General features: G+C 42.9%; 2 protein-coding genes across 2 annotated transcripts; one reads left to right on the forward strand and one right to left on the reverse strand.

Annotated features, from left to right (window-relative positions):
• Positions 1 to 5,750: 5,750 nt before the first annotated feature.
• T265_08840 (hypothetical protein) lies at positions 5,751 to 12,803 on the forward strand (the record flags this gene model as incomplete). Its single annotated transcript, XM_009174752.1, has 5 exons — positions 5,751 to 5,986; positions 6,357 to 6,425; positions 10,508 to 10,577; positions 10,605 to 10,684; positions 12,605 to 12,803. 5 exons carry the CDS (start codon positions 5,751 to 5,753, stop codon positions 12,801 to 12,803), a joined length of 654 nt encoding a protein of 217 aa, XP_009173016.1.
• T265_08841 (hypothetical protein) lies at positions 6,449 to 10,601 on the reverse strand (the record flags this gene model as incomplete). Its single annotated transcript, XM_009174753.1, has 3 exons — positions 6,449 to 6,598; positions 7,108 to 7,229; positions 10,469 to 10,601. 3 exons carry the CDS (start codon positions 10,599 to 10,601, stop codon positions 6,449 to 6,451), a joined length of 405 nt encoding a protein of 134 aa, XP_009173017.1.
• Positions 12,804 to 13,042: the final 239 nt, after the last annotated feature.

Below are 13,042 nucleotides of genomic sequence, written 5' to 3' on the forward strand. Positions count from 1 at the left end.
CCAACAATCCAATGACACATTACCTCGTGCCCGCCACAATAAACGCGTCCTCAGCTATGGAACTGATATAATATTATTAGCCCTTTTTGAATAATGAGGGATCCTCATTGGACTGAACATTTTGAAGCAATCAACATCAGCGGGATGAGTATCTTTTTGACCAACATTTTCCTGTCACCAGTTATGAATACAGCTTCAGCAACGACAGAAATAAATGATCAAAAAACACGGCAGATTCAGATTTGTTCTTTGTCAAGAAAAGCTAGCAAAGATGCTGTTTCACCTGGAACTTGATTATAATTCTACAGGTCCCTCATGAAAATAAGCATTGGTGATATATTAAAACCAAAAAACAAAATAGTTCTCTAACATTTTAGGCCCCTAATCATTCTCATATATTTTTAAATTACATTCTAGAAAGAATTTCAAGTAACGGTCGGATTTGTAAGCAACGTTACACGGAATTATACACAGATGTAAAATTTATATCAAACTGAATTCAAGACACAGTAGAACCATACTTATTAGTGAATATTTCTTAGCTTAATTAAGACGACGGGGAAGGAACCACTTTGATTTGTACTGCGTACCAAATCATATTCATCAAACTTCTTTGGAGAAATTCTTCCAGCAGGCAATACAAAACCTCATCAGCGGACTTTTAAAAAAAAAGTGCTGTATTAAAGAAACACACCCAAGTAGTGTATTGTGTTGGCTAACACGGAGTGTCTACTGTGTCATGATGAACGCAACCGTAGTATTTTAGAGAAATACATTCATTTGCAAATCGTTTTTATTTTCGCGAGAGCCTCAAGTGAATCTCTCGTTTATGATATTCTACAACTGAATGTGCCGCACACAGGCCGCCTTATGTTTCAGTTGGCACGATATTCGAGATATCGCAGTATATTTTCATAAAGGAAACTACTCACAAGGTTGCTGGACTGTCGAAGAGTTTTCAGTTTTATGAAAGTAACCGTAGTATATTTAATATGATGTCACATTCCTCCTAGATTTTGAGTAACTTGTGCTCCCGGCACATAACTGATCAAAGTTTCGTTGGCAAATCACCTTATTTAACCATTTCAAAACCAGTTTCATGATGCGGCAATATGCAGAGAAAATCTTAAAAAATTGTTTGCCATCCGTAAAATAATCCGCCACCTATCCGGAGGATAAATACCCATTGTGGAATAAGTTCAGGCCATCGCTTCAAAAAGCCTTCTAAACCNCAAGAAGTGGTGTTCTCGGCATTCGGTTTAGAAAAGTGTAGAGTCAGGTATACTGCTATTCAGAATGAGCAACTAGTGTGTACGCAAACTGATCGAAAAGGTAGGCATACAGGGGTAAGGTCGAAACACTGATAAGGAGAAATCTGTCTCCACTCTGAAGTGGGAGAAAAACAAACGGTTGCAGAAATTTTGTCGCAAACACTGAAAATCAAATTTTGACTGATACACAACAGGGCAATTTGTTATCCGAATTCCTCGGCCTCACTGGAGTTAGCTTTCAAGACTGTTATCCTTCAAGTATGATGGAATATCTTTATATGTCCAGTGTGGATTTGGATACTGTTCTCACAAGTAGGGTCAGTCACTGCCTGCCGAATGCACACGTGGTATTTCACGGAGTCGCTATGATCGGACACAAATCCAGACGCCTGTTCGGGCTGGACAACTTTCCAACCCTCAGTGACTGTATTACGGAATCACTTCATGTTGACACGGCTTAATACATACATACATACATACATACATACATACATACATACATACATACACAGACAGGTATGCAGGCAAGAACACGATTGTCTGCTCGGCTGACAGTCAGAATTGTTCATTTTTCTGGCCTATGAATGTCAGTTCAGTGAGTTGTGAATGCTGTATACTAGTCGACGGAATTTATTACGTACTCGAGTCTTGGCATAAACAACATAAATCAACAGAAGTCTCTATCAGGGTACAATGAATCACATACGCACGCAACCAAGCATTTATGCACACACGCACACACAAACATCTGGGTCGGCGAAATCGTGAACAATCCCAAGCCCAAAAACAGCATAAACACAAGCCGCGGGATCGTGTGGACGTTATCGATTTAGGTCCGGATGATCGGCAATATACACGGGCCACCAGAAGCATTGCTGTGACACTTTCGTTCGGAGAGTATTAAAAGCCCATCCGAAACGGACCACTGTTCGCCGAAGTGCAACTGACCCATCAGCGTGCGCAGTTACACAGGTTGCGATTATTCCGAAAAACACGTCATGGAAAACGAGCTTAATTTCATGCAGATGACTTTTTGCAAGAACCAGTTCAGGTGACTTACACACAGCTTCAGCCACAGATATCTTGACTTCTTAATATGATGTCCAAATGCTTGCTTCTGGTGTAATCGATCGCTGAGATTAGTTACAGTAATTCAGGCTGACAAAACTCGATCCCTTTGTGAAACGATAACTCAGATGTCCGCAAGGCCTTTGGGTAAATTTGATTTGAGCGAAAGGAAAAATCAACGCAGATATGGAGTAACGTGCGCGATCTTCAGGAGGAGGGGTGCTATCAGTCACTCTGTGACAAAGTGATTAGTTGATAATTAGTTGAGGGTTACTGGGGGATTTGTGGGATCTCCATTCACAAAAGTCTGATTTAAACAATCCTCTTTTCGTCCTTGGGCAATTATTCAGGTGAGTCAACACCGGAGAGTGGATTTTCGCTCGTACCAAACTTCGTTATCAGTGCATGACCTTGGCTGTGGTCAGGTGTAAACCCCGGAAGAGGCGCAAAGGTGTGCCTAAGCATGAACGCGCCTACTAGTCACAATGGATGTTCAGCGCTGCTCTTCTTGGGTGGGCACTTGACTGAGTAATTGAGTCAGGACAGCATCACGACAGTTATACATGTGCAGCATACATTGAAGTGATTGGCCTAGCGATGTTTTGATGCTTACAAGATTCCAATCCCAAGAGGACCCATCAAGAGATGGAGGCATGATTGACACCTACTCTGAATGCCCCCCCCCCCACCCCCGGAGGTGTGAAGGCCTACACTAGGCGGCTTACGGCTAATACGGTAAATATCCGATTTTCAATTCATCAGCTTCTGACAGGTGTGGCGAAGATCCACAGCACAACATCCATTAAAATCAGAACTAGGTGCACAATCACAATACTTATGCACTTTAACAGTTTAACGAATGTTTTAAGTCAAGGAGCCAAGAACCCAAATTTTGAACTAAGGAAGTTTTATCCCATGGATAAGAACATGAATTTCACGGAGTATAGACTTTCCGTTACTGTTCATTTGCAACCTCAAGTAGACAAGGCTTCTAGCTTTGAAGCAGTGTGACTCGGTGTTTCTCCTCAAAATTGAACCCACTAGAAGAATAAACATTCCAACATGAAGGAATGTCCTGGATCCCTATCGGTTCTCACGGCTTGAGGGAGTGAATATTTTGTCCGGTTTTAATTGAGCCCGTCTTCGAATGCGTGATAATCATGTAATCTACACTGTTCTCTGAAGAGTCGCTTCGGCAGCCATCTAATATCATTGAGAAATATCTTGATTGTTCTTTCTTATCTATATCAAAATGGATGCAATCACCCGTTTACAAAATGCTGATTATTATCGTTATTTTTTCATAAGATGTTCTTTCCCGGTCACACGAATAGTGATTGGTTGCTACATGACATTTTTATTTCAAAATAGTTTTTATTTCATTGCTAACCACGAAAGTGAATTGCTTAAATTGCCAACCGGTTGCATATCTTGCGCACAAATATCGGGATATACGATGCAAATGCAAAAATTAAGGCGCAATTTCACAAGGGGGACGACCTGGAAGGCCTGAAGCATCCGGCTGAAGACCAAGTGAGCAGGTTATCATATTGGTCAGGATTTAAGACAGACAGATTAGTTAATTTCAAAATATTTATTGATCAGAAGATATTGAGGGACCAAGGAAAGGTACTGAGTATTACGCGAAAGTGTCTAAACTGAACAATCTATTCTTCGAAGATTGCCCTCTCGAAGAAATGGAAACCCAAGAAAAATGGAGGCTCAAACCGTTGAGCTTCCAATGGTGAGAGTCCAGTGTATCTTCAAGTAATTCATTGTATCGAGGAGCCTGTTGTGAGCTTATGCGTTTTGTTGCCTCGGACAACAAAGTCTGTCTGAGAATTTGAATCCCTCAATATCGAGTTGAAATGCATATAGAAACACTATTCTCATTTTCACAAAATACACTGAATTAGCACTTTCTGTGAAGACTTGTTGAAGATCACGGTAGCCACATGACATGTACTTTTTACTGGGTTGGAGCATCGAACTGTTTGGAGAACAATGTAAGGCCAGGTAGACTGGCATTTGATAAAATCACTTCCCGAATCTAAAATGCAGGCCGGTGGCCGTCACATGTCAGCATTTGTGACATGACTGAAACATCAGTTTGACCGTCAGTGATAGACCATCCACTACTGGGTGTTATATATCCTAGTTTACAGTTGTGAGGCGTAGCCACCACGTACAGACCGTTTCTGTTGGACCATGCTTTCTTCTGAAGCATCAGGCCCACTGGATAGGAACATCTCATCAACACTGCTGAAGTACTCCACATGGTTTTTTGGAAAAATTACCTCTCTAGCGCCAAATCAACTGCTCACGAGTAAGACTGGTTAGGCAGTGCACTTCGTACACCAGAGGGGCGTTTGTTTCGCAGTTTCACGGAAGTCCACCTAGGACTAGTCAGTCCATGACTTTGCAGCGGGATACGAGAACTCGTACCAGCCAACTCAGTTATGCCGGCTGCTACCACCGTCTCAGACATGAACTTTAGGACAGGGAAAACCAACGGTTAATGTGCTCGATAACTAAGTCCCTCTCATGCAGATAATGATCATCCCGTGCCAGAACTACTGTCTCCAGTTTGTAGTTACCTTAGACTATGCACTAGCAAACAAATAAACGAAACTAGCTTAATTGAACTGACTGTATCACCGCCTCTAATGTACGTAAGCACGCTATTCCCATCCAAGGTGGATGAAACTGAGGCGGCTGTGACCATCGTACATTGATACAGGGCTTATGGTTGAGTAGATGCAGCCACAACAAACTGTGTTGGCAACCTGTATTTGTCTGATGTAGTCTGTATTCTCCTCGATGTAAATCATTAATTATAGACGCAGCAGTATTCAGTCCTACCGGTGTTGTGCATATTTTAGCGTAAACCGATCGCCCATCTCCAGGACCAGCTTAAATAACTATTTAAATCAGTGCGCCTTGGTTCTTTCCATTTTCTACTAAGAATCTTTCATTTCTGTCGCTTTCCTGTAAATCGCCGCTGAGATTACTGATGGTTTAGTGCAGACAATAAGATCATGCAAGACGCATGCAAAAACTTATATACACATATATACGTAATGCACTTCTCATAAGGTTGCCGAAAATTCTTCGGCATCCCACGGCCGGTTTCGCCCTATTTGAGGCTCACCAGGTGAGCGAAGTCATAAACGAGAGATTCATGGTGAGTCCCTCGCAAAACCATTTTTTTACAAACGAGTGTATTCCGCTAATCCCGTGCAATTTCTTTTCAAGTAGAACGTGAGGTTGACACAAACTCGAGGACTGTGCCAAAAGGGAGAAACTGGTCGTAAGCTGTCGAAGAATTTTCAGCGCCCTATGAGTAGTGCATTAAGCATATACATATACTGCAATATCTCAAATATCGCGGCAACTGGAACATGAGACGGCATGATGCAGCACACTCAGTTGCCTGGAAACATCCCAAACGAGAGATTCAGCTGGGTTCCAGGCGAGTCTCTCGTAAAACCAAGCTTGTTTGCAAATGAGCCTATTTCGCTGATATACACTTGTAAAATGATGCGAGATCTCGCACTGCTTGTTGTCATCTTCCGCAAAAGTCTCAAAACTCTGATTGAGAAATCTGAAGGACTGCTTATTTCGATTTACTACCAGCCAAATCACAGGTGTTTTCCTGCATTAAACTGTGCCTAATGTGATGGCACTTAAAAAAACTAACGACGCAAAATCCGCCACTATTTTTACACGACAGGTGTGTGTGAGGGATCCCTGACCAACTACGCTGAAATTCAAGCAATATCTGCCTAATGGGAATAACATCCCGCAGCCGCGACAGTCAGTTGGTGAAACATTAAGCTCCATATTTGCAAAGTAATTTGGTTCTTTCGAGAGACTCACCTGGAACCCAGCTGAATCTCTCGTTTATGATGTTCTCAGGCGACTGAACGTGCTGCACCAGGCCGCCTCATGTTTCGATGTCTACGATATTTGAAATATCGCGATACATGTATATCTTTGTAATGTACTACTCATAAGGTTGCTGAAAATTCATCGACAGCCTACGACCGGTTTCGCATTTCTTGGGGCTCATCAGGTGGGTTCCAGGTGAGTCTCTCGAAAGAACCAAATTAGTTAGCAAATGAGTGCATATTCGCTAATTTCGTGCAATTTGGTTTCAAGTAGAACATAAGGTTGACTGAAACCCGGGGACCGTGCCTACCTGATGAGCCCCAAGAAGGGTGAAACCGGTCGTGGGCTGTCGATGGATTTTCAGCAACCTTATGAGTATTACATTACAAAGATATTAAGTTCCATATTTTCCAAATACTGAAATCGTTCATTATCCATCTTGTATACTTTGGAAACGCCGGACTGATTTGACAGTTCACCAATCACTTAGAAATCTATTGAGCTCCTAATCGGCTGAAGATTTTCTTCCACCAAACTGTTCTATTCCAGACCATGTAGTTTTTAATTTCCATTCGATAGTCGATTGATAATGTCCACACGGTTCGCCAGCTTCCGAGGATTTTTCAGCTTTCAGAACAGATTTTTTGTCTTCCCAGTTGAGCACGCAATTGTGTTTTTGAGTAATTACTTTGTTTTGTAAGTGAACTCATACGAACATCGATTGTGTGCCGTAACCTGAATAAGCATGACTTGTTATTTTGTAGGGTGGCTTATTTGACGGTTGTTGACCACACCAACAGGGACTATCGGTTTGTATCATATCTGAGGGTTAATGTTTCAGATGCGACGGACCATACTTGGAATTCCCTTTACTAACCTCCCTCGGTGTGGCCACAATTCCCTGGGTTATTACTCCATGACATCCAACAACTGCCGGAAATCTGAGGCGTACTGGGCTGCTCACTGGTCGCCCAGAAGTACCACGCGTCTCGTCTCTACCTATTCGAACAAGATTATTAAAAATGGGTTTTCCGCGTAGTTTCTGATCGTATGCTCAATGAATATCGCGCAACCCTGTCAGTTGTTGAGCCCGTGCCGTCTAGCTAGGCCGTTTTTGTCAGGCATCCTAATACTCCGCGACCAGTTGGTAACGCTTTTGGATGGTGTGTAGACTTATAATAACAGGATGATCTCCGGACCTGGAATACGTATTGTGAGTGCATGTGTATGAGCTGAGCTGTCTGTTGCGAAAAGATAGCACTCCAGCGGATCGGATTCCCACATATACATACAAAATTAAATGTCTGCGATGCGTCACAAGATGCCGAACAAGCATACGAGGACTCAATGCTCCTGTACATACATACTGTTTACCTAACAAAGGCATCAAATTCCAGCTGAATCGTTGGACCTAACGACAAGATCTTCAAAACTTGTCAGCCCAATCACTGAGTAAGATAAGTACATGTTCACCTGTATCATCAGATTGTTTTTGATACGAAAACCTCCGCAGATCAAGTATGGATCTGCCTCACCGTAAAACTGCGTGCATGGCGTTCAATATTCTACCATGCCAACATCGAATCCGCCCCTTCATGCTCCACTCTCACCTGTCGGTTCATGAAATTCGGTAGACATTTGGATATCGATTTTTGGCAGTGCAACCTTACGTTTTGGACCCTAGAATGCCATTTATTTCCATAATAATCTGCCGTAAACGATCGCATCAGTGGTTTGCCCCGCAGGACGGATTGGACTGCATAATGTTTGTATGCAGATATTTTCACTTATTCTGCAATAAATATTCAACATGCTCTAATTGCAATGTGGAAGTACATCGCTGGTGTGAGGTAGGTACTGGTAGGTCGGTGGTGAACATGCCATTGACTTCTGGTTCTCATTATTACGTCAACATTTTTAGACTCGCCGGCTGCTTGCGGCAGGCTTCTGCGCGTCCAACTGACCTTGTGCCATTTGAAGAAGTCATGACCTTGTCTGTAGCATCTCACTCGGAATCCCCTACGTAACGTAGGTGTCCACTGGCTGGACCACATTGACCAGCAAGCCAGATCCAAATAACAGCCATTCGCATTTGAATTTGTCGGTTATTTGAATTCACCTGTGTGATTCGATTCTCACTTATTGTGGGACGGAAGAAGTTTGGTGTTACATACTACTCACAAGGTTGCTGAAAACTCTTGGAACTGCTTCGATGCAGTGGGCTTGTTCAAATCTGCCCCTTTTGTCTACCAAAATTACTTAAAATCATTCCGGAAATCCAAAAGTTTACTTTACTTCTGATATATTGTCGGTACAAGGATATAGCTGCGAAGCTTTCTCGTGGCAGGTTAGCAATTTAACGCGTGCATATTTTGTATTCCCCCTTTTCAAACCTCATGATTTGAATCCTGTTATGTACCCAGTCTTGATTGAGTCGTTGAGCACATTTGAGATCACTGTTTTTTTCTGAAATCGAGCTGTTCACAGCTTATCGCTCGCAGTTTTTGCTGGGCTCCTTAATACCCACCGGAACCAAATTATTCTTCCAAGATACACTCGGGCGCTACGGAACACAGTATTTCTGTGCCCAACTGGAATTCTGTAAAGTGAATCTAATATATATAAGAGACGTGTACCAGTAGAACGACAGCCCTATGCCACAGTTCACTATAAGAAAACACAGGTAGTCTTCCTGCTCTGTGTTGAGCACTCAAAAGTACCCCACGTTTAAAACTAGTTCAGAAAGTCTAGCAAATCCTCGTGAGCAGCCCAGTGTGTTTCCTCTTCTCGGGGGACCAAACTCACGAGATGGCAGCACCCTGGGATTTGCTTTAGTAAGATTCAGTATGCTATCGGGATTTGCTTTAGTAAGATTCAAGTATGCTATCGATTTAGAATGTGACTACCGTAGGAAGTTTCTCCCCCCGACCATCAAGGTTCTCTAGCATAACACAAAAATACGCGCTTACTGCCTTCGAGCAATGACCTCCGAGCAATGCCTTCGATCAATACCAATATCAAAGCCGAATGTGTCACACAACAGCGGTACAATCAAAAAAGCAACAGTCGAGGCAGAATCACAAGAGAGAAAGCAAAGAACACCAACTCAGATAGTAAAACAACGGCGAAATACCATAAAAGACAGGCACCCCAATGATGCGAGTGGCCAGTATGAAAGTTCATTTGCTAAGCAGGTGGCAGCAAATTCAACTGATGCTGTTTTTGTGCATGTAGGATATAGAAATTTTCGTCTACCGTAAATTATTTCCTGTGAGTTTACGTTGTCAAATCGCACTGCCATTTAAGCTAATCTTCATCCCACTGAATACGAATCCGGTAGTCTATTGGCGGAACACACTTCCCATAGGGTTGTTGAAAGCAACCCGACACCCCATTCCCGGTTTCACCTTTTTTTGGGTATACCAGGTAGGTGCTGTTCCCGGCTTTCAGTATTGATTACAGAATCTCAGAATACTTTGTGCTAGTTCCCTTGAGTTGATGTCGAGTAAGACGGAAAATCTACAAAGTAAACCTAACTAAGTGGTCGGCTTCAATATAAACCCTCTGCCTAAGTTGATTGGATTGTTTTCCACATAACTCTGCGCTTTTTTATCAGATTTGTGAGGTAAATCATTCCATGGGGTTATCAATTCACTTGCAACCAGGACAGTATGTGATGAACAGTCCTCAGAAGCAAGGGCTGTTTCGCAGTTTCCAGAGGAGTGGATCAGCTCTTTATCTCTCAGGTGTTACTGAAAACTTCACGACTACTGTGCTTTACTATTACATTAGAAATTATTTAGTGAACAGCGGTCTAAGGGGGTGCTAATAACTTCATGCTCCCTATCGTTTTCACAGGGAAGTCAAACGAACCTCCACTGGAATAGATGGGCTACAACGAATTTGTTTTGCACACTTAGTTTCGTGTTTTTTACATTTTCCGACAATGATATGGGTAGTTCGACGTACTTTCTATGATTGTTACTTCCACAATGTTCTCCGCGGGTAATATTCATCAGAAATATAAGGACAACAGTCGACTGCGCATACCCCCATATTCAGTAGACGGTAAGTCAAATAGGTGAAGGAGTCGTGATATTTAGAAATCATTTCTACTTAACTGGATGGAAGTGATTGATGCTACACTGACTGAGACAACAAGACTTCAACTCCTCTTACATTTATAATATCACTGACTTAGCGAAATGCAAACTAATTTGGTTTTGCGAGAGACTCACATGGAACCCAGATAAATCCCTCTTTCGTGAAGTTTTCAGGCAAATGAATGTGCTGCACCAGAACGCCCCATGTTTCAGTCGCTACGAGATTCGAGATATCGCGATACACGTATATTTGTAATGCACTTCTCATAAGGCTGCTGAAAATTCGTCAACAGCCCACGACCGGTTTCGCCCTTCTTGGGGCGTGGAGAGAGAGATTCAGTTGGGTTCCAGGTGAGTCTCTCGAGAAACCAAATTAGTTTGCAACTGAGTGTATTTCGCTAATTCCGTGCAATTTGGTTTCAAGTAGAACATAAGGTTGACGGAAACTCGGGGACTGCGCCTACCTGATGAGCCCCAAGAAGGGGGAAACCGGTCGTGGGGTGTAGATGAATTTTCAGCAACCTTATGAGTAGTGCATTACAAATATCATTGACTGTTTTTAACGGCGTAAGTGATTACACTACTCCATTTTGATGAGTCAAGAACCGAAAAAATAGAAAATTAAGCAAAGAGATAAGCGCTGCCCGGAAATATATTTTACACAAGATGTGTCAAGGGCTGTATTTCTGTGGCGTTGCTTTCACCTTGTGACCAGTGCCAATGAAAAATTACAACGAAGGATTCCAGTTGTTGTCAGCTGGCGGCTCGAAATCATATTTAAGGAATGAACTAAAACTTTCAACATTTCAGCTGTTTCAAGCAGTGTTGCGCAAACGACCTCCCGTAATGGCAGCTCTCCGGTTGAAACTTTTACTGACAAGTGTGAACATGTCGGTAACTTAAGAATCGCAGTGCATGAATCCCGTCGGGCTTCAGCTGGTTGCAACCCGTTTTTTGGGTTAGTCCACACACAAACGGGCCTTCTGTTCAAGCCTAATTTGCGTCTCAAACAAAAGTACTTGGTCAGTTTTGTTTTGTGCATGCAGGGTTGATTCAGCATGTATGATGTCGACCGCTCTTTAAATTCCCGTTTCCTTATTGGTGAAAGTGGCACGTGTCTTAACTGGTTTCAGTTTTACCATATAGATCAAGGCTGCCCTCCTCTGAAATGATCGTCTAAAACGACTACAGAATTTGACGGTTTCTACTGGAGGTACTAGTGTCGTTGAGACAATCTACATTCCACAGGCTAAAATTCGTTTGCCTAGAGAATCCCCTCAACATTAGATAAAACTCTTTCATATAGATCAAAGCTGGAAGTCAGAATCAGCGTAGAGAATCGTTATCACAACGGGAGCCTGTTTAAAACAGCAGACTTCTAGACTGGTTACCAACTGAAGAGAGGAATTACGCAGTTAGTGGAACACAATATCAATCAGTGGATCAACAAATGGATATCAGGCACGAGGCTTGAGATCTAGCTACACCTAAAAGGAGACCACTTTTATTTGCGCGATGCTTTCGCCGCACTGTCATCCAATTTCCCACCAAATATTTTGCTGCAAACTGAGAAACGTTAGCAGTTCCCCCTGAAAGTTCTATTTTACTCGGTGCTCCGAGTTTTCCAGACAGTTCACTTTAACCGCTGTAGGGCTTCATGCTAAAAACAGCTGATATGACAACGAGCACCAAAGCAAAATACTTCTAAGTTTTAGTGACTCTTCGTCAGTGGAGGCATCCGTATGAACAGAATGAATTATAAAAAGTATTCATTGACTTACAGCCACCGTATACCGTCTGCCTGATAGGGCGGGTATCCAGTGATGTGTACCAGCAGTACAATAACCCATAGCACAAATGTGGAAAATTCGAAATAACCAGATCGATGCGATGCGGAAGTTCCAGCCTTTTGACGTGAAGCCATAGAAGGAGACATTGTTCTGTGAATCAGTTAAAGTAGAATTCCGAGTATCCGGTGTATGTTAGTTTTGTCCGGACTGAAAAATGTATGACATCGCAGTGCAATGCTGTGGAATCCTATAGTATATGTTCCGTATTCCTACACAGGCGTCTAAATTTGAACTGGTCGTGTCATAGACAGCGATTAATTCAGAAGTTGCAATGGAGAAAATGCGTGCTTCACACCTGTCACTACTGCTGGCCACATGTATGTGTTACCAGTTTCCGTTTGTTGAGTGAACGCGCGTTAATAAGTTGGTAACTGGAGATCGCATTTTATCGCCTTTCTATTCCTCCATTCGACCCCCTCAGCCCCATGTGCCCGGCTAGGTACCAGCCAGATTCGAGCAAAACTGGCATTCTGTGCTGTCTGTTGCTTGCTTCGGCAAAAGTGCGAACGATCGCCAGTGGTGGATACACCAAGCAGCTGCACACATTGCATTCACATTCGTGTATGAATTGGGCGCACCGGCAGACGCACAATGGTTTGCGCACGCACCTGAACGAATAGCGTGCCTGGTACAGTCGCAACGTTCGCGAAAGGCCATAACCACGCATAAATGTGTGCACGCATGCATGCACACCTCGAAACACTGTGACCGGCGTGCAGTGCACATGCAAGGACCGATTTATCGGGTCTGGATGACCGTAAATCACACGGGCAACATCCTGTTCACAGCTGCTGTCTTGGTGCCATGCTGTCACCAAAATTGGGTTTTCAATATGGTGGGCAGAGCCTCGACCAACTGT

Source organism: Opisthorchis viverrini, assembly GCF_000715545.1.
Source record: "Opisthorchis viverrini unplaced genomic scaffold opera_v5_239, whole genome shotgun sequence".
NCBI classification, from domain to species: Eukaryota; Metazoa; Platyhelminthes; class Trematoda; order Opisthorchiida; family Opisthorchiidae; genus Opisthorchis; species Opisthorchis viverrini.